This window comes from Heterocephalus glaber, unplaced genomic scaffold (genome assembly GCF_053883595.1).
Source record: "Heterocephalus glaber isolate CG9 unplaced genomic scaffold, H.glaber_assembly_v1.0 deba00000809, whole genome shotgun sequence".
Taxonomy (NCBI): domain Eukaryota; kingdom Metazoa; phylum Chordata; class Mammalia; order Rodentia; family Bathyergidae; genus Heterocephalus; species Heterocephalus glaber.
This window is the reverse complement of record NW_028258163.1, coordinates 11,316,889-11,339,252: the sequence shown is the minus strand read 5'-3', so window position 1 is coordinate 11,339,252 and position 22,364 is coordinate 11,316,889. Positions and strand designations below refer to the sequence as shown.

Below are 22,364 nucleotides of genomic sequence, written 5' to 3'. Positions count from 1 at the left end.
TCCTATGTCCTTACTGCGCTTATCATCTAGCTTAAATTGCATGGTTATTAATTTAGAATAGTGATTAATAGAGGTAGGGAAGGGTTGAGAGGAGAAAGATGGATAAACGGAGGCTGGATTTAATCGGTGTATGCTTTATATATGTGTTGAAATATGGCACTGAACTCAATATGTACAATTAGTACAAGTCAATAAAAAAGGAAAGAAAAATATTACATAGTCAATCTATAACGGTTGTCTTACACCTCAACTCCCTAACCCATTTATATTACACTTTGCAAAACTGCAACCCTGGTCAAAACCAACTCTCTTCCTACTGTAATCCTACAGGCGCCAGCTGAACTTGCCTGGAGAAAAGACAACCTGCTGACAGGTCTCACTTTAAATTCACGGCATAGGTCTGAAGCAGGGCTCTAAAGACAGCTGGAAAATCACACTGCATTTCCTCATTCCATCTACTCTTCCACTCTCCCTGGCAACTGCCTCACATGTTCCCTCATAGCTTCTCCCCATCTTCTCTCCTTGCTGAGAAAATGGGAAGAATCAGGAAAAGACTGTTACAGATCAACCTCCCTTTCTGTCTTGACTCAGCAGTGTGCGTGCGTGCACACACACACACACACACACACACACACACACCTTTACCAGCATCATCAGTACACACACTGCTCTCCTGCCTGTGACTACACAGGAACTCTAGAAAGCTAACCCTTTCCTCAAAGACATTGCTTTAGAATTTCTCTCTCTTACTCCAACACCCTAGTCTCACTTCTCACCTTATTTACCAGCGGCACATTCATACAGACCAACACAATCTTTCCATCCATTTCTGTTGCCCAAAGTGGCCTTGGGAAGGGGCCAGTGGGCTTTCTGAGGTCTCCCTGTACCTGTTGTTGTCCACGTAGCGGATCAGCATAGGGTAGAAGGCATAGAGATCTCTGCAGAGGACTGCAAACTCATCCAGGATGAGCAGCTCTGCCTCCTGGGTATCCCCTTTGCCATCAGCTTTCAGCTGCTCCTCCTCTTGCACGGTCTTGACAGCCTTCTTTTTCAGCTTCTCCAGAGTCGGGATGAAGTGGGTTCGCAGCAGGTCAGGCCTGGCTTTGCTGATGATTGGCTGGGCGAACACTGCATTTGCAAACAAAGGGCCCCCCCTCAGTTTCTGTCTCACAGCAAGGTTTGGGCCCTCTAGCTAGATGTCCTTAGAAGAAGTCTCTTGTTCCCTGGCCAGCACTATGTGGAGCCACAGTGGGTGCTTAGTACATGCTTTCTGTGGAGGTGATGGACAGGCCAGTGCCCTGATCTGATCATTACCTGCTCAGACCATGGACTGAACTGCAACACCTCACCCCATAAATATGTACAGTTACTATGTGCCACTTAACAATGTAAAAAATTTTAAAAATTAGTGTTAGTAGATATGTATATATGTGTACACACATACACACATATATGTCTGGTTATTTTACAGGAAAATCTGTTAAAAGTACAACACAACCACTGTTCTCAGTCCTCAACATGTGAGACCTGCCAACCTACTGCCTCTGGGCTCCTCCGGGCCCCTGTGGACAGATAATGCTGATAGCAGCTAAACATTAACAGAGAGAGGCTGAGGAGTCACTGCGAGTGGAAAAGTAGCAACAAGTGATCAGTGGGGCTATGATTTTGGCCTTCTTAAGGAGAAAGATGAAACCTACGTCTTTCCCTATTTCTTATGTCCTATTGGTCAGGTGGTGATTATATTTATTATGATGAAATAAATCAATGTAATAGGATATTCTGGAGATAAAAATAAGAGGAATTATAAGGAACAAGTGAAATAAACTGAGTCATAGCCAAGCACGTGGGTGTACACCATGGCATCCCAGCACTCTGGGAGGCTGAGACCAGAAGTGGCAAGATCAAGAACAGCCTGGGAAACGTAGCAACTTAGCTAGGCCTGGGAATGTAGCACAGTATGAAGGCCCTGGGTCCATCCTCAGTCTCCACCCCCCCCGCCAAAGTCGTGGACCGCTGACAATGTACACTTCAATGTGTTTTGTGTACTTCAAAGTTTCTATAGCTTTGGACATTTTGACTGAACACAGCCTACATTCCAGCAACTTTTCTTTCTACTCTTTCCCTTGTTTTCTTTTTAAACTTTTTTTTAAAAGAAAGTTTTAGAAAGAGGTTAAAGGAGCTTTCTAAGAGATGCATTAACTGAGAAGTTGTGACTGGTCAGCCCTCACTGAGCTGAAATCAGAATTGTCTGTAGCTGGTGCAAGCAGTCTGAGGTTTGATGACTATTTAGAATTGGCTTAGTTGACTCACTAGGAATTAAGTGGCCTGACTGGATTTGCCTGTGGAATAACAGGCCAAAGCACAATGTCATCAGTGCCCTTCACAGTGACATGTCTCCTCTGGAGAGACAAGGGAACCAGTTTGATCCTCTGCCTTCCTTTAATTCATATCTACTTATTGGATCTCCTCCAAAGAGTTGCTTTATGGTTAACAATGTCATTTAAAGGTAGTGGGTAAGAAAGGACAACTATTCTATCTACTCATCTGCCCACAGAGGCCTATATTATCAGCAGCCACCAGAACCAAAGATATGTATAATTTTGATCTCAGTTCATTTCTAAGGAAGGAGGCAAGAATGTTTTTCCATGGTCTTACAAAAGTATTCATTTGTCCAGGAAGGTAATTATCTAATGTTGGGCTAACAGCTACATTCAGCCACCGTATTTCATGGTCTGGGAGATTCTATGGAGGAAGCTGCTACTAGAAAGCTCCACTAGCTAAATTGAAGGTCCATAAAACACAGTAACTTTCCCTTAGCATCTATCTCATCAGACTCCAGTTTGACACAGAAGACACTCAACTAGTACTTGTTCTCATCACACCCCTCCCCTTTCTTCCCTCCCCCTTTCCCTTTTTAATACTGGGGATTGAACCTAGGGCCTTGTGCATGATAGCCGAGTGCTCTACTGCTGCAATATCTTCCTAGCCCTTTAAAAATGTTTATTTTTTGAGACAGGGTCTCACTAAGATGCTCAGGCTGGCCTTGAAGTTGCAATCCTCCTGCCTCAGCCTTCCAAGTAGCTGGGATTAAAAGTGTGAGTCACCATGCCTGGAAATTCATGCTTTCTTGACTATGAGAAGTAGATTTCTTTTCAAAGCTTTTCTTTTTTTGAGGTTTGCTTCAGGAACGTCAAAAATTGTAAGAAAATTGGCGAACAGAATTCATTAAAAGACTGCTGCATCCAGGAAGTTATAGAGGGATACAAAGAAAAAGAGCAAAAAGAGCCCCCAAAAGCAAACTACTGCTACTGTGAGCCCAGGTTAGAGTCTCAGAAAGCATAAAGTGAAATGCAAACTCAGAGTGACACTGAGGAACTTTAGTGCAGCCCAGATGGGAGAGAGTTCCACACAAGTGGGAAATGCACAGGGATGACAAATACTATGAGAGGGAAAGGGCTTCTTAACGTCCCAAAATCAAATTAAGCAATGGCTACTAGAATGGAGGGGAGTTCATCAAGAAGGGCTTCCTGGAGATTCTAGGGGCCTAGATTGGGTGGGAAGTGGGGCAAGAGGATTGTCTTCAGGAGCCTCTTCAGGGGAACACGTCATTTCTGTTTACTGTTAAGAACTGGGAGGTTTGAAGATAGAATAGAGCTTGCTGAAAACCAGCATGGAATGAACAAGGGATGAAAAGAATCTGGCTAGTGATCCCGGGACAGGAGTTGGGGAGAAATGGCTCTGGTACCTGCAATCCGTTTCATCCAAGAGGCCTCGTCAATGCCTAGGTTGTTGTTGATTATTTTCAGGATGTTGCCCAGGATGAGGCTGAGGTGTTCAGAGGTGACCTTGGTGCAGCAGGGCCCTGTGCTGGGGGGCAGGTTCTCAGGCCCCCGCTCCCACCAGTAGGACAGGTAGTTGCAGAGCATGGGCAAGATCACCTCGATGACGTGGGGCATCTCTGTGTAGCGGGCCCCAGACTCAGCCAACTCGTTGATTTCCTTCATGAGACCATCCAGCTGGGGGAGGTCAGGACACATCTCTTCCACCGTGTCTGGCATCCCTAGAACTGACCACAAGGGACAGGGAGAAGAATGGCACAGTGGGAGAAACCTCCTCTCTCTCTCCTCACCCTTCCTCAGGACTTCAGCTATGTGTACATTTCCACCCTGGAGCCTCAGAGGAGGGAGGTTGGATGTAGAATAGCACTGGTCTTCTAGTAGTCTGTGTACAGGCTGCAGCTGCCAGAGGCTGGTATATTCCTAGGTGTCATACTGAGATTTAAACCCCTAAACATCACAAACAAAATAATTTTACATACACATCCTCATTGTACACAGGAAAAGACAGAAAAGTCAGTCTTTCTACCTGGAGGCTAAGTACACAGAATAATGCCAACTGTCACGCATGGTACTGAAATGTACAATTATGTGCTGTCTGATTATAAATGAGATGGCTCAGGTATCTGTATATATTTAAATGTCACATGGCTATATGTCATCACAGACACCATTTTTTTTCTCCCAAAGACAAACACAGTATTGCTTGAGGTTGGTACATTGGAGTCATTATAATGATCTTTAGAAATTATCTATGTGTACAGTAATTGGTCCTTGAGTGGAATAAACATTTGAGATTCAGAAGGTGTTCTGTACTTCAAATGCCACATACTAACCCACAGAATGACTACCCGAAAAGCAGTCTCAGCAGCTTTCTGTTAGAATTAGACACTAGACTGTTGGGGGAATCATTCGAATACACTGTCCTCTCATCCGCTAGAATAGATCAATGCTTCTCAAAGTGGGATCCTGCTACCAGCAGCAGTAGCATCACCTAGAACAACAGTGGCAGACCTATGGCATGTGTGCTGCAGCAGGCTGTTTGTATCACTGAAAGTTCTAAAAGCTTCATCATCACCATGTTTTAGACATTTGTTAGAAATGCAAATTCTCAGGCCTCACTCCAGGTCTACTGAATTAGAAACGAAGCAATAGGGCTCAGCAATATTTAATGAACCTTGCAAGTGATTCTGATGCACATTAGCATTTGAGAACCACTGGGTTTGATTCTAAAGTTCTGTTTTCTTCATCTAGCAGCTCATCCCTCAAGAAGACAGCACCAAAGAGCATCGCCTCTTTGTGGTACAGGCAGATGGTTTACATTGGATGGAACTGGACCTCTTTCTCTGTGATTGATTATTCTGATTAGGTATGGAAGGGGAATACACTGGTTGCTGGTAGGATGTTCCCGTCAACCCAGTATTCTGATGAACACACGTAACCAAGGATTTAATCTAGGTTCAACTAACTGGCATATAACAGTATTAAACCTTTTCTAGGCATATCTTAATTTTTAGATGAGTAAGACAATGTTCCAGGTTCTTACAGGGCATTAGAAATACTAATATGAATAACTGCAGGCAAAGCACAGAGTCAATTAACAAAGGTGTCCAACTGATTGAAGGCTTGCTAAATTAGTTCATACAGCATTTCTAAAACATAACATCATTTATACATCCCTCCTCCTATATCCCTCAGGCTACACACTTTGGAATGAATGAAGCTTACCTCCTGATGGCCCATTACGTCATCAGTCCTTCTCCAGGTAAGCCTGTTATCCCACAATACATATTCATGCACATACCGCTTTCAAGATCCATGCATACAGTCAGCATTCACTCTGCTCATTAAACCAATGATGACAAATGAGGGCTCAGAGAACGTGGGCACTGAATCCCACAGGGTGTCACCGATGAATAAGACTGTGTCATCTCTGATCACAACCTTACCTCTTTTCTTCCTTTAGAATATGCAAGGATGGATACTTAGTCTTTATTTATGAGTATGTCTTATTGAATTAAACGCAGAGGTATAGGAATATGAAATGAGAAGAAACTTTTTGTTTTCAAATAACCCTTAGGAAAGAGGCCAAGAGAGGCATTCCCCTCGCTCCCTTCCATGGCTAGCTTTGCTACCTCCTCATGTTGTCCAGCGACTGCGCATTCAAGAAAGGAAAGGCAGTGCAGGATGCTCCCTCTTCAGAGGTGCAGCCCTATATAGCAGTGACAGAGAAGCAGATACACTGCTTCTCAAGTCACAGTTGGAGCAGAATAAATGCACAAACATCCAGAACTCTCATGATGGGGCCTCGTGTCCCCGTGGAGTTGAAGACCACATGGGCTGGCATTTGTCATTTCTCACCTTCATCACAGCCTGTTCTGCAGCTCAGCTTCCATTTTAGCAGCCAGCTGTGAATCACTTGAAATCATATGTGGGCAGAGAAAAATCAGGTTGCAAAGACATATTTTGCCGGTCTCCAAGGGAGAGGGTGAGGTGAAGCCCAGGGGTGGGAGGAAAGGTCAGCAGCCATATTTTACAGGGGACTTTCAAAGGTTGAGGCGTCTTGGCAAGGCTTCTCCTTTGGGCCTCTCTGAGAACACCAGTCTCCTCTGTATTCTAGCTCGGAAAGAATTTTATTGGCAACCCTATCTAAAGTGTCCTGGTAATCGTTCTGGGGGCAGTGTTCTCTTCTTGTGGGAAGCAACAAGAAGCAAGAGGGAATAAAGCTGCCATGGGTTAGCACTCTCCATTCTCAGATAAAAACAATAGTAGCGACCAAAAGTGTGGCATGAATCTGTCTCAGAAGTCTTCTCCCTTACGACTCGTGACAGTTTGAGAAAGGGGACTTGAAAGAAATGGAATTGCTATGATGTCCAGCCATCTACTACTTTTAAGAAAGATTTGGTCCTGAATAGGATGGATTTTAGTTTAAAATGGCCGACTATGGTTTTTTTTCTTTTCTTCATATTTGTGAGTCCTGCAGTTTGGTAATTTTTGATTCATATTTTATCAAATCATTGTAAATCTTTCTAATTGGGGTCTAAGCCTTATTAAATCTGATTCCCACTAAAGATTTTCTATTCAATTCCAGTGCCCTTAAACAGGATTACAGTTAATTCAGATATGAGGACTTTCTCTTTTACCATCCCAAAATAGGCTTACAACCTGTCTTGGACTTTAGCACTAGTGTTTACTAGTTGTGTATTCCAGTAAAACCTTATAAAAATAGGCTGGGGGCCATATTTGCCCTGTGGCTATAGTTTGTTGACCTTTGTTATGAAACTTAGTGTGCCAACGTTCTTGTTAAGAAATTCTCTTTCTTTTTAAATTTCAATTCCTTTTGGTACTTTTCTGTTTGCTCTTTCATGAAGAAGAGAATATGTGGTCAGTATTCTTAGAAGCCAGGTTCTCCTTAAAGACTATACATTCCTGGGTGCAGAAGAGAAATTGAGGCCCAGGCCAGACAAAAGACACGAGGGTATTAGGCTGGCAGGGATTTAGAAGTCAGCTACACTGTCTCATTTTACAGAACAGGAAACAAAGTCTAAGGCTAACAAAATCTTGTGTGTGCTCATTTCTCCAAGTAGAAGACATGTGATCTACGAACTCTGACCTCCACCCCCTCATGTAAAACAGCAGGGATGCAAGGTGGTGCCTCCATGCCTGTGCTGCCTTCCTGGTCACCTTTCTCTCAGCATGTGAAATGGGCTAGTGATCTCTGTTAGAAGATACTTACTAGATCTCTCCCTGGGGGTTTTGGTGTTGAAAACCGAGAGAGGATTATAGCGGTTAAGGGTGGGCTCCAGAAATGCCACTGGTATGGCTGCTGCCAGGGAAGCCAGACATTCTCCAAGGGCAGGGCGTTGCCTGGAAGCAAAGAAATCCATTTAGAGGTGGTGCTGTTCACATGCTGGCCCCATTCCCAGAATGTTTCAGGCTAATTCACTATAGCTTAAGTCACTGGACATCCTCAAGTTCAGCAGGGCTGCATGCACTTTTCTCCCCCTCATGTTTCTCCTGACACGAATGGTTCACAAGGCTTCTTTGAACCTCCATTTTAACTGGTTACAGTGACAGAACACACTGTGTAGCTTTGTCCTCTCCCAGGACAGATGAGAGCAAGTTCCATTAGAATCCAACTTGAGTTTGGTTCACCCTGTTCTCCAAATGCATTGAGACTTTCTGTATAATTTCTCTGTGTCTATTCTCTGTTATGGAAGGAGCCTATAAGCACTGGTGGGAATAGTAGAAAACAGACCAAAGCACCAATAAGATACAGACATAAAATAAAAGACCTACTTTGCAATAGAAATAATAGGTCCTAAAGCATTTTGCTAGCTTTAAAGAACACTTTAAATCTAATACCTTCATTCCTCTTTTTCTCTTTCACAGATATTACAGTGTGTACTGTATATAAACCTTTTAGGTCTTTTAGGTCTTTCTGTGAAATAAGCTAACAAACAAAAACAAAAATTCTGAATTCCTAGGTCAAATTCTAAGTTCTCCACCTGAGGGGACTTGTCCTTGCAGAGTGACCAATAATAAGTGAAGAGAACAAGCTAAAAACAAGCTGGTTAAAGCAGACTAGGACGGAAACAATATTTGTCTTTCCCAGATCTGGGATTGGCTTGGAGATTGTATGCCATCTACTTCTACAAAGACAATACAGTGATAGTGCTGTCAGTGGGGCTGACATCTGTTGGTTATTTATGAATGAGAGACTAGAGCCATCTGTTCCCCACCCATTAACATCTTTGGCAGCCACACTTTTTGGCATCCAATCAGACAGACTACACACTTGTCCTGTGAGTAACACATGTGATATCAGGTCCCAAATAAAGAAGATTTTTTTTTTTTGGCCAAAGAAACCAATAATGTGAGTCCTTTCTTAAACCACAATACAAAAATAGTAAGTGAAAATACAGACAATAGGTCTATAATTGTTATGGTTTCGATCTTAAATGTTCCCCAAAAGTTTATGCACTAAAAAGGCTTGGTCCCTAGCCTGTGGCACTACTGGGAAGTGGTGGCACGTTTAAGAGGTGGGGCTAGTGGAAAGGAGGGTGTGCCTGGAAGGGCATAATGGGGCCTTGGCCCCTTATTTTTTCTCTGCTTCCCAGCTGCCATGAGGAAGCAGTTGCCTGTGCCACATGCCCTGCCATGATTTCATGCCACAGTGCCACTGACCATGGACTGAAGTCTTGAAACCATAAGCCAAAATGAACCTTTTCTCCTTTTAAGTTGTTTGGCTTGGGTATTTTTTCACAGAGACAGAAAGCTGACCAACACAATGATAAGGAGTCAGATGGGGTTTATGGTGTTCAAGGCCAGCTCTCACCTCTTTTTGCCTTCCTCTATGACTGATCACTTCAAATTGAGCACTGGTGACATCTACTATCTTAGTGCCTGGGAGCTGAAAGTGTCAGGGGGATGTTACAGGATCAGCATGGAGACAACTGCCAGCTGGAGAAGGTGCCCTTGAGCCCTTATATCCAAGAATCAATGCTTACCCACCTATTCCAAGTCTGGGGAAACAGAAAGGCTTTCAACAATCAGGGTTCAGTTTTCCACCAAGACCTGTACCCAAGATGTTGTGTTGATTACATTTCACAGTGATAAGAGCCAACAGTTGTGGCAGCAACAAAAAGCCAGAATGTCAAAGCACAGACTTTCTGAAAGCTGATAACAAGCATTCACTATGGGGGAGTTTAGGGAAACATTTTTCACTGAGGAGTAAGCCACAGTGTCTTAACTTAACTTTACCCCTCCAAATGGGGAAAGTCCTTTCTCATTAAATGCACAGCAAAGGCAGCACTGTGTTCTACACAGAACCCTGCAGCAATGTGATGAAAAGAACCCACATATTTTGGTGGGCAAATCATAAGGATTAGTTTTAACCTGTAATTTCTTAAACAGAGAAGCAGACACATTTGAGTTGAATTAAAAATGTCATCTGAACTGATCTTGAACAACGTGACTAGATAAGATAATCTGGGTAGAATCAGGATCTGAGGGTGTACAGAACTGTTTGCTTGAGATGCAAGACTAATCTGCTGGACTAGAGAGAGAAAGGAAAGAGGGCAGCTGAGCAGACAGAAGTGTATTCCTTGGAAGATCCATCCAGGCTTTATTCAAGTTCCTAAATTTATGCAAAAAGTAATCTAAATTGCTGTACAGGAAAATTCATATTTGTGGCTTTGTTCCTCATATTCTTAGGCTGGACTTTTAGGGAAATAGCTTACAGCTTCATTGGCCATGCAGCATTTGATAGGATTACTTTAAAATCAGTCTCCAGCAAGCAGCAGCAGACTAACGCATCCTCAGTCAGGTTATTCCCTCCTAGCTGATAGCACGGTATTGTCCTTTCCAAGGACGTTTGATTCTGAAAGTCACCCTACGCGTTTCAGATCCACCGGCAGAGAAACACCCTTGGACCAAACACATCCTGCTGTGCTGTGTATGTTAACGCTACCTTGGGTCCCTCTGGTGGGGCATCTCCGGTGAAGGGGACGGAGGGAGACCACAGGTGGCTGAGGCCCAGGTTCAATTCAGAGCAGGCCCTATGTGGGCCTGATTTCCCTGCCTTTTTCCTCAATCTCTTCCCAACCTTCACCCCCGGATCTTCCCTATTTCCCTTCTTTTTGCAAAGCACAAGATGGAGGGCAGGCCTGAGCAGCGGGGCATCACGTTAACTTCAGACCTGAGGGGCCAGCATCTCAGACACTACAGCCCAGTGAAGGCCTCCATACAACAGATGCAATGGTCCAGCAGGAACTGTCGTTTTTGTGTAACAGTTTTCCTGTTTACGCCAACCACAGTGACCGATGAGGAGAAATAGTGTTTCTTCGCTTCAATATTTCTTTCAGGAAGAGAAAATAAGGGGATAAATTTTGATGGATAAAGAAATACCACAGGGAGACCACTGATTAAAAAAAAGACCTAAGGGAAAATGAGGAATGATAAAGGGTAAGATCTCAAATCTGATAGCAAATTTCAGTTGTCACCGAAATAGGGATCTAGGAAACAATCGGTCCTGAATTGCCTTGGTGCCAAGTTGCTCCATTCTTCTTTCTCTTCCACCAAAATTAAACATATGATCTCATGAAAGTGAGTTTCTGGAAAGTTCGTCCACTACAAAGGCAGTGCTTCAGGGCAGAAGACAGCCCACAAGCCTCAGTTCTCCGGCTCTGCACTGGCGGGGCACGGCCCCTGTCCTCTCTGATATTAATTACCGACAAATCTGAGTCTCACCAGCTCAACAGGACATTTTCTAGTCCAGAGCACACAATGATGCTAATTAGCTGTTCAGCCAAGAAAGATAAACAGCAGCTCTCCTGGCCTAGCTGCTAAAACTGTTCTGTAAAAGGAAAGCCCAGAACTCTGCCAATTAATGCTCCTGAGTATGAAATAGCAGAGTGGATGGCCTTGGCCTCTGTGCCTTAGAAGGGACTGAGTTAGGCACAGACCTGTCACTATGATGCTGGTCTGGTCCTTCGTGCCTCTCAGAGGGCAGTGTGGGTGTGAGCCAGGCTTCTAGGCAGTGCAGGGGGTACAGAGATATCTCCATAGCAACCAATCTATTCAAAGTTTATCACTGATAGGGAAACTTATTTTTCTTCAGTTCTCATTATCTAGTATAGTAATTCTCACATAAAATATGCTTGGTCAGTGGTGACAGACTGAAGAGGGTTCAATTTGTATTTCAGTATTTATTTCCTAATTCTTCAAGTATCAGGCTTTCCTTGACCATTTCTCAACTTTATTTCCATAGATCTCAATGGAAATGGATCTCTCAAATGTCTATTGTCAGGAACAATGGTAAAGATAAAGTCATTACAGTAATAACAATAATGTCTTTCACACATAGAGTGGCTTACAATTTTGAAAGTTCTATTGTGGTAGGGCCCCTTCTGACCTGTTGGGGCAGGAACTTTTTACATTGTAATGATATCAGCCTCTGTGTGCTCATGTGTGGTTCTGATGTAACTTTGTAACATAAATCATACCCAATCAGCCTGTAAAATGTTAGTGTATGCCCACAGAAGGGAGAAAAGACACAAAAATTGTGCAAAGGGGGGCAACTACACCCTGTTTCTCATTCAGGCTTTGGACATGAATCCGCTGAGTCAGTGCTGGCATGAATAAAGCTGCATTCTGAGAAAAGGCGTGTCCCATCTCTCTACACAAAAGTCCTGCAGCACTATCATCTATATTCCAGAGAATGCTAAAGCAAGGAAATAATATGTAGCAGAGAAGTAAAAAAGACAGTGGGGGAATGGATGATGTGATCCTAGATAGCCATATTAGTAGCCTTAGAGGTTTATGGAACATGTACAATGTCTCATCAAAAATGATTGGTCAAAGGGGAGGATTAAAAATGGTGGAGCAGCAAAACATAGCCCCTCCAGGACCTGGGATTGAGATACCTGGAAAATGACAACTTTAGGGAAGAGAAAAAAAGGAGGTCTCCAGGAATTAGGAGAGAGCTGGCAGGAAAACTAGACACTACAGAGAAGCCTGAGAAACAGCACAATGCAGAAAAAAGAATGAAGTGGTTAGAAAAGGAACCTTGGCTCGTGGTAAGGGGTGCCTGTCTGCTAATGCAAGGTAAGCCCAAAGAGAGTTGGCAGCCACAGGGAGAAACAATGTAAGAGGCTGTCATCACTAGCCCTATGAGAGCCCAATGGTTACTATAAACTGCAAAATAGTGTGGGGTTTTACTCTGAAAGTGAATCCTTTCCCATGGCAGGCTACAGTTGGAAAAAAAAAATCCAGTGCAGTACGTACCTGCCATATTTGAGAGTGTTTAATTAGAGACCATTTTGGGAAAGAGTTGTATAAAACTGAGCTACAGAACCAATTACACATCAAGGTTTTGGTGTTATCCTAAACATAGTGGCTAGGTGGGAGACGGCCCCACTGTCTACATCCACCCCAGAACTCATGGTCTGTGTGCTTTCCCCAACTGCCAATGTGATCAGGGATATGCCTACGCTTGGATGTTTGCCACAGACTGAGGGAGCTCTGAAGTGGGAAGCACATCTCACAAACCCACAGGCTATGAAAGCTAGGTAGATAAATCCAGGAATTGGGGTGCACATTTTCCATGGAAAATGGGAGTGGCTGGTGCGACTATAGCTGTAGGATAGACACCATTGGTCAACCACACCAAGCATGAAAGGCAGGGGAAGATTAGGGACTCACACACAAAAGCAGGAGTATAGAAACAAAAACAGGACTTAGTGGTGACTCACTATGATATCTGCGATTCTAATATGACAAATTCTGCTCATTCACAGACGTGGAGGAATTTTTTTGTACTCATTTCTTTTTTTTTTTCCTTCATTTTTTGGGGGTAGAGTTGGAGGTACTTTCTTCTCTTTTTCTTTATTTTGCTCAGTTTTCTTGTCTTTTCTTATTTGCTCTTTTTCTGTTACTTTTATCTAACTGTATTAATTTTCCTTTACTTTTTTTTTTTAGTTCTTTTATTGGTACATTTTAGGTGTACAATTCGTTTACATTTATCACTGGGTGCTTGTACCTGTGCATGATGTATCTTGGTTCTTATTTTTTTTTTCCCCATTACCTGTGCGCCCTTCACCCCCTCCACCCTTCCCTATTTACATAGATTTCATTTCCTTTTTTTTTTTCTTTTCTCATAGTTTTTCCTTTCCCCTTCCCCTCCCTTCACTCCTTCGTCTTTGGACCTTTTTTCCTATTTCAAATTATCAATTATTCATTTTAATCATTTTAACCCTTGTTTACACTATCAGTTTCTCACACTAGAGAAACTATTCAGTATTTACACATGTGTGTCCTATTTATTTCAGTTAAGAGTATGGCCTCGAAATGCATCCATTTAGCTACAAATGACTCTAGTTTTTCATTCTTTATGGCCGAGTAGTATTCCATTTTATTAAAAAACCACAGTTTCTTTATCCAGTTTCCAGTTGATGGGCACTTGGGCAGCTTCCAAGCTTTAGCTATTACAAACTGTGCCACTATGAACATGGGTGCACATATATCGCTGTGGTATGATTCTTTTAATTCTTTGGGGAAAATACCCAGCAGGGGAATAGCTGGGTCAAATGGGACCTCTAGTCCTAGTTCTTTGAGGTATCTCCATACTGATTTCCACAGTGGTTGCACCAGTCTGCACTCCCACCAACAATGGAGAAGAGTTCCTTTCTCTCCACAACCCTGCCAGCATTTGTTATGGTTTGATTTCTTGATAGCAGCCATTCTTTCTGGGATGAGGTGGAATCTCAGTGTTGTTTTCATCTGCATCTCTTGAATGACGAGTGATGTTGAACATTTTTTCATATATTTGTTTGCTGCTTTTTCTTCTTTGTCTGAGAAATGTCTGTTCATTTCAGATGCCCATTTTTGAATTGGGTCTTTGAATTGGGGGGGGGGTCTGATTTTTTTCAATTCTTTATTCTAGATAGTAGTCCTTTGTCTGAGGTACAGCTGCTAAAATTTTTTTCCCATATTGTAGGTTGTCTGTTAGCTCTGTTGGTGGTTTCTTTTGCAGTGAAGAAGCTTTTTAATAAGATGAGATCCCAGCTGTTGAATCTTTCTGCTAGTTCCCATGCTGCTGAGGTTTTGTTCATGAAGTCTTTTCCTATGCCAATGTCTTCAAGAGTTCTACCTAACTTATCTTCCAGCAAGTTTAGTGTTTCTGTCTTAAGATTTAGATCTTTAATCCACTTTGATCTTAGTTTAGCGCATGGTGAGAGATGTAGGTCTAGTTTTGATCTTTGGCAGATTGAAATCCAGTTTTTTCAACACCATTTGTTAAATAGGCTATCTTTCCTCCAATGATGGGGTTGGGTCCTTTATCAAAGATGAGGTGGCTGAGCATGTCTGGAGTTGTTTCTGCATCTTCTAATCTATTCCACTGATCCTCAGGTCTGTTCCTTTGCCAGTACCATGCTGATTTTATCACAGTAGCTTTGTAGTATAGTTTCAAGTTGGGGATTGTGATACCCCCAGCCATGTCTCTGTTGCTTAGAATTACTTTAGCTATTCTAGGTCTCTTATGGTTCCAAATGAGTTTTTGGATTGTTTTCTCTAGTTCTGTGAAGTATATTGTTGGAATTTCAATTGGCATTGCATTGAATCTATACAGTAGTTTTGGAAGTATGGCCATTTTCACTATATTGGTTCTTCCTATCCAGGAGCAAGGGATATCTTTCCATTTTCCTGTATCCTCTTCGATCTCTTTTTTCATAGTGCTGTGGATTTCAGTGTAGAGGTCTTTCGCTTCCTTTGTTAGACTGATTCCTAGATATTTCATTTTTTTGGATGCTATTGTAAAAGGAATTGTTTCCCGAATTTCTCTCTCAGTGAGTCTGTTATTTGTCTACAAGAAGGCTACTGAATCCGTCTATTAAGTCTAGAAGTCTTCTGGCGGAGTTTTTTGGGTCTTCTATGTAAAATATCATATCATCAGCAAATAGTGACAGTTTAACTTCTTCTTTTCCTATCTTTATTCCTTTCTCTTTTCTAATTGCTGTGGCTAATGTTTCCAGAACTACATTGAACAGGAGTGGTGATAGTGGGCATCCTTGTCTTCTTCCTGATTTTAGCATAAAAGTTTTCAGTTTTTGACCATTTAGTATGATGTTGGCTGTTGGTTTTTCATAGATAGCCTTAATCAGGTTAAGGTAAAGATCTTCTATTCCAATGTTCTGTAGGGTTTTTATCATGAATAGGTGCTGGATTTTGTCAAATGCCTTTTCTGCATCTATTGAGATGATCATATGGTTTTTGTCCTTGACTCTGTAATATGGTACATTACATTTACTGATTTATGAATGTTGAACCATCCTTGCATCCCTGGGATAAATCCGACTTGGTCAGGGTGTATGATCTTCTTGATGACACTCTGTATTCTGTTTGCCAGTATCTTGTTGAGGATTTTTGCATCTATGTTCATTAGGGAGATTGGCCTGTAGTTCTCTTTTTGGGTTGGGTCTTTCCCTGGTTTTGGAATCAAAGTAACACTTGCTTCCAGAAATGAATCTGGAAGTATTGCTTCCCTTTTAATTTCCTTGATGAGTTTAAAGAGTAAAGGGATTCACTCTTCTTTAAAGGTCTTGTAAAATTCAGCAGTGAAGCCATCCGGACCTGGGCTTTTCTTTGTTGGTAAATATTTTATTACATTTTCAATTTCATTCATTGTAATTGGGGTGTTTAGAATTTCTATATCTTCTTCATTTAACTTTGGCAATTTGGATGTATCTAGGAATCTGCCCATTTCTTCTATGTTTTCCATTTTATTGTAGTAGAGGTTCTGGAAGTAGGTATTGATGACCCTCTGGATTTCTGTTGGATCTGTTGTGACTTCACCTTTTTCTTTCTTAATTGTATGTATTTGTGCCTTTTCTTTCCTTTTTTTTGATAAGGTTGGCTAAAGGTTTATCAATTTTCTTTATTCTTTCAAAAAACCAACTCTTTGATTCAGTAATGTTTTTGTATTGTTCTCTTAGTCTCCATTGCATTGATTTCTGCCCTTATCTTTATAATTTCCTTTCTTGTATGAGCTTTGGATTCATAATGCTCTTCTTTTTCTAGGAGCTTGAGGTTCTGCATTAGGTTATTTATCTGAGTTTTCTGTGCTTTCCTAATATGGGCATTCACTGCTATGAATTTCCTGCATAGAACTGCTTTCATTGTGTCCCATAGATTCCTGTATGCTGTACTGGCATTTTCATTTACTTGTAGAAACTGTTTAATTTCTTCTTTAATTACTTCTGTGACCCATTGGTTGTTCAAGAGGGTGTTATTCAGTTTCCATGTGTTTGTTGGGGTTTTGCGGTTTCTTTCTTTTTTTGGTACTGGGGATCGAACTCAGGTCCTTGTGCTTGCAAGACAGGTGGCAGTTTTGCGGTTTCTTATGTTATTGATCTCCAATTTTATTGCACTATGGTCTGATAATATACAGGGGGTAACTTCAATTCTTTTACATTTACTTAGACATGCCCTATGAGCTAGTATGTTGTCTATTCTGGATAATGACCCATGTGCAGCCGAAAAGAATGTGTATTCTGATTTTGTGGGGTGGTACGCTCTGTAAACATCTCTTAAGTCCATTTGTTCAATAGCTTGGTTCAGTTCTAGAATTTCCTTAACTTTTTGTCTAGATGATCTGTCTATTTGTGATAGTGGGGTATTGAGGTCCCCCATTACAATTGTGTTAGTGTTTATTTGGTTTTTCATTTCTATTAATATTGTTTTTGTATAGTTGGGGGCATTCGTATTTGGTGCATATATATTTAGGACTGTTATCTTTTCCTCTTGGATTGTTCCCTTTAGAAGGATGTAGTGACCATCTTTGTCTCTCTTAGTTTTGGTTTGAAATCTACTTTGTCTGCAAATAAGATCGCTACCCCTGCTTTCTTCTGGGTTCCTGTGGTGTGGAGAACTGTTTTCCATCCTTTTACTTTCAGTCTGTGAGTTTCTTTTTGAGTTAGGTGTGTTTCTTCTACACAGCATATTGTTGCATTTTCTGTTTTAATCCATTCTGCCAGTCTATTTCTTTTGATTGGTGAATTGAGGCCATTAACATTGAGGGTTATAATTGATAGATATTGATTTATCCTTGTCATGATGTTTTATTTTTGTTGGCTCTTTTATTTCTTATTTTCTCTCCCTTTCCCTTTAGTGTCTTACCTTGCCTGGTGGCTTCCCTCTGTTGGGCCTCATGGAGTTGTGGCCTTCATTGCTTTTTTCTAGGATGTTGTTTAGAATTGCTTGTAGTGCTGGTTTGGTGTTCATGAAATTTCTCAGGTGTTCTTTGTCATGGAAGTATCTAATTTCCCCATCGATTTTGAAAGATAATTTTGCAGGATACAACAGTCTAGGTTGGAAGTTATTTTCTTTTAGGGCTTGAAATACTTCACTCCAGGCTCTCCTTGATTTGAGGGTTTGTGTTGAGAAGTCTGCTGTGATTCTGATGAGCTTTCCTTTGTAGGTGATTTGTTTCTTTTCTCTGACTGTAGGATTTTGTTTTTCTGCTGGGTTTCTGGGATGTTGAGTATTATATGTCTAGATGTAGATTTTTTTTGATTGTGGCTAGTTGGATTTCTATATGCCTCACTTATCTGTAAGTCCAATTCTCTACCTCTGTCTGGGAAGTTTTCCACTATTACTTCTGTGAACAGTTTTTTTATGTCAGTTGTGCTTTCTCCTGTTTTTTCATGGACTCCTATCAGTCTTATGTTATTCTTCTTTGCATCGTCTAGCAGTTGTTGGATTGATTTCTCGTGGTCCCTTACTATTTTTAAGAAATCTCTAATTTCATGGTCTCTAACCATGATCCTGTCCTTCTATATCTGATATTCTATCTTCAGATTCCCTTAATCGGCTGTGGATACTTTCAATGGAGTTTTTGATCTCCTGAATATGTTTGAATCTGTTTCACAGATTCCATTTCTTTTCTTATGCTGGGTATTCATGGCTTCCAGCATGTTTCTGAGCTCATCTATTTTTTTTTATCTGTTTCTGTTCTAGATCCTCTAATCATGTCTTTCACTCTGCTCACCATCTCTGTAGATATCTGGGAGATTATTTCTGCTTTGAATTTTTCTAGAGCCTCATTCATCTGTTTTGTTACTTCCTGTGCTATCAGTTCAGGGTATCCAGGTGGTTGGTTATGGGACTTTTCCATCTCATTTCCCCTAGGATTTACCCTTGGTGGGGTGCAAGTCTGAGTTTGTGCCTTGCTTAAATGTCTTCTCATTTTTGTTTTTGGTACTGTCCTTGGTTTAACTCCTGGGTTGATAGTCTGAAGTTGCTTATTGTAGGTATCTTTGTTGCTTGTAATTAGAACCCTTATGGAATGATTGCTTCTCAGAGGTGTCTTCCAGATATAGCTGGTCTTTAAGTTTTGAGTCTCTAATGACTCTAAGGCCATCTCATTTTCTTTATACTAGGAAGATTCATTGACTAGAACAATAACAACACCTTAGCCCAAGTGATACAATCAGCAACACCACTGCATCAAGTACATCTTCGAAAATGACATTTTGTGGTAGTTATTAATCTATCACCTTTAGCTTTGTGAATTAAATCAAGATCGAGGACCAACCCAACATATAGTGAATAAACTCTTCAAAATAACAACTTTACCCTTTGGGATGGGGAGTTTAGAAGGGGTTGGGGAGGGAGGGATAGATGGGAAGAAGCATAGGGGAAGGTTAGCAGTGTGGTCAGAGGACACAGGTGAGAAGGAAAAAGAGAATAATAGTAAAATAAAGAAGAACTCCAAATGAGGACCAAAACAGGGACAAAAAGGGAAGATGAACAATGTGGGAGGAGCAAGAGAGTGAGTGTAAGAGAGAGAGAAAGGAAAAAGAAAAGAAAGAACAAAAGAAAAGAAAAAAGAAAGGAGAGAAAAACAAATATTTGCACAGAGTAGGGGAAAAATTAAAGATAAGAGGAGCAAAGGAAAAGAAAAGAGAAAAAAACCAAACTAATATTACTAATTTTGGGAATAAAAAATAACAGTGAAGATGAAGGGCCTCTTTCAGGGTATGTCTCTGCTGTCACAATAGACAATGTAGGCAGCAGTGTGCAGATATAAGTCAATGAGTCTCAGCGAGCCAGTAGCAGACCCGTGAGATTCAGGCAGATTTCTGGCTGCAAGTCCCAAGTTGAGCTCCCTGTCCTCCTGTAGGGTTGAATTCTGCAGAGTTGTATTGCAGGTTCCAGCTGCCCTTCCCCTGAAGATAGTCCTGGTCCTGATGGGAGGTGAAGATGACTCCAACTTACCCAGTACAGTGGTCTGGCGGTCCGGTGTCCTCTGCGTCTTTGTAGTGTGGAACCAGGTTGCTGTACAGAGAAGAGGCCAGAGGAGCGGGGTGTGTGTGTGTGTGTGTGTGTGTGTGTGTGTGTGTGTGTGTGTCCAGTGGATTGCTGCCGAACTGGTGTGTTCTGCATGATTGGCGACCTTGGTACGGCATGTGCAGACCTGCCTGTCTGCAGCGGGCTGATTCAGCATGTCTCTTTTACTTCTTAATAGCATCTTTTATCTCACTGTTGTCTCTCTCTTTTCTCATCTTCCTTTTTCTTTAGTTTTCAAGGTTTACTTCTTTCAATCTCCTGTTCTCCACTCCCTCCATTTTTACTAGTATTACTATTAAGCTTTATTAATTTTTAGATATTTAATCAACCTTATACTATCACTGTTGAATTTCATTGTTTACAGTGGCATAGTTGTTGCATTTGTTAGATACTAACTGCATTTCAATATTTGTTTTGTTTTTGTGTCTATATTATAATTATAGGTCTTTTGGGGGGGGTACTGTGGATCAAACTCAGGTCCTTGCGCTTGTGAGGTAGGCAGCGGCACCACTGAGCTAAATCCCCGGCCCTATAGATCTCTTTCTATGGTTAAGGGTGGTACAGTGGTAGCTTTTATTGGTTTTTATGATATTTTAATACTCAGTTGTCCTTGATGCTATTATTGTTGCTGACTTTGTTGCTACTGCCAAGATAGCACAGTTGTTGCTTTTAGTTGGTTTTTACTGAATGTCAATATCTGGTTTGCCTCTGTATCATAACAATATTGAAGTTTATTTCTGGAGAACTGGACACTGGGCCAATTGCTCTGCAATTTCCCCCTGCAGATTAATGGATTAATGGTTGGATTTTTGGGACAGAGGAAAAGACCTGTATTTAACCATCCCCAGAGTGCATCTCTGAAAAGCAAACACTAACTAAACAGATCTCCATACTAGCAACAGTCTTTCCACTATAATCAACCCAAAAACCTCAGCATTCATGCACACACATGCATACACAGACACATGCACACATACAACATGTGAGGACAAGTCAACAAAATGCCTCCCAAAACTACCAACTCCCCCAAAGCTGAGCACTGGGGCATTGATGGTACAAAAGTCAAAAGCTAAACAGCAGAATTATACAAAATGATAAAGGAGGAGGCAGAAAACCAGATCCATAAGGTGTTCAGTGTACTCAAAGACGATATAACTAAACAAAGGACTTAAACTGATCAATGAGCTTATAGAAGACAATAATAAAAGGCTGGTTTTAAGCTAAGCAACATGATACAAAATGTGAATGACCAGTTTAGAAAAGAATTAGAATCCATGAAAAGTTACCAAACAGAAATCTGGGAGACTCAAAAGTCTGTTGAAAGTATGGGCAGCAGAAATGACCAATGTGAGGAAAGAGTGTCAGAACTAGAAGACAGGGCTGACGGCAGGTGACTATATACTCAGAGACACTTTAAAAACAAGAGAACATAGAAAACGGACCTGACAATTGTTAGACGATGCAAAGAAAACTAACTTCAGATTAATTGGAATGAGTATAAAAAAATCAGAGGGCAACATAATGATATAAAAAATGTGTTTACAGGAATAGTAGCAGAAAACTACCAAGCATGGGGAAAATTTCCAACGTACGCTACATGAGGCATACGAAATCCCAAATGGCTATGATCAGAAAAGAAGTTCTCCATGACACATCATAATTAAAATCCCAGAAATCCAACACAAGGACAGATTCTTAAAAGCTATTAGAGAAAAGCAATGAATTGCTTATAAAGGTAAACCCATTAGAATTACAGCAGACTGCTCAATACAAACCTTAAAGGCCAGGAGGGCTTGGAGTGAAGTATTTCAAGCCCTAAAAGAAAACAACTTCCAACCCAGACTGATATATCCTGCAATACTATCTTCCAAAACTGATGGAGAAATAAGGCCTTTCTGTGACAAAGAGCACCCCAAGAAATTCATGACCACCAAACCAGCACTCTAGAAAATTCTCAAAGATATCCTAGACAGGGACAATGAAAACAACAGTGCCAGAAGTTCTAATGGAGCATTTAAGCAGAAGAGGGGAAAAAGGAACCAGCAAGAGGAAAATAGACAATGGCAGGACTAAGTCAGTACCTTTCAGCAATAACTCTCAATGTGAATGTCTAGATTCCCTAATCAAAAGACAGATTCACAGATTGGATCAAAAAATAAAATCAAATAGTATGCTTATAAAAGAAACATATTTGATCAGAGTTGAACCATGCCTTTGAACAAATGAATTTAATAAATATCTGCTGAATGTTCAATCCAACAATAACAGCTAATATTCTTCTCAGCAGCACATGAAACTTTCTCCAAAATAGACCATATACTATCCCATAAAACATGCTTAAGTAAATACAAAATAATTGAAATTACCCCATGTATATTACCACATCATAGTGCAATGAAACTAGAAAACAATGGCAAAAGAAACCACAAAAATTATGGAAATACATGGAAATTAAAAATATACTTGAATAATCAAAAGGTCACAGAACAAATCAAGGAAGAAATTAATTTCTAGAATAAAATGACAATGCCAGTCATTATTCCAGAACTTATGGGAAACACTGAAAGCAGTCCTACAGGAAAAGTTAATAGCTATGAGTGCCCACATCAAAAAAACAGAGTGATCCTAAATAAATAACCTAATGATGTACCTCAAGGTCAAGATCAGAGCAGAAGTTAA

At 41.0% G+C, this 22,364-nt stretch overlaps 1 protein-coding gene across 4 annotated transcripts in view; it reads right to left on the bottom strand.

The window, feature by feature from the left end:
• Ryr3 (ryanodine receptor 3) overlaps positions 1–22,364 on the bottom strand; it is a 565,647-nt gene that overhangs the window by 79,487 nt on the left and 463,796 nt on the right. For all 4 annotated transcript variants that reach the window (XM_087207455.1, XM_087207452.1, XM_087207454.1 and 1 more), the window contains exons 65-67: positions 7,573–7,703; positions 3,746–4,066; positions 888–1,128 (exon numbers count right to left, since the gene is read on the bottom strand). In XM_087207455.1, the coding sequence (XP_087063581.1) occupies positions 888–1,128; positions 3,746–4,066; positions 7,573–7,703 (693 nt within the window). The remainder of the gene's footprint in view (positions 1–887; positions 1,129–3,745; positions 4,067–7,572; positions 7,704–22,364) is intronic.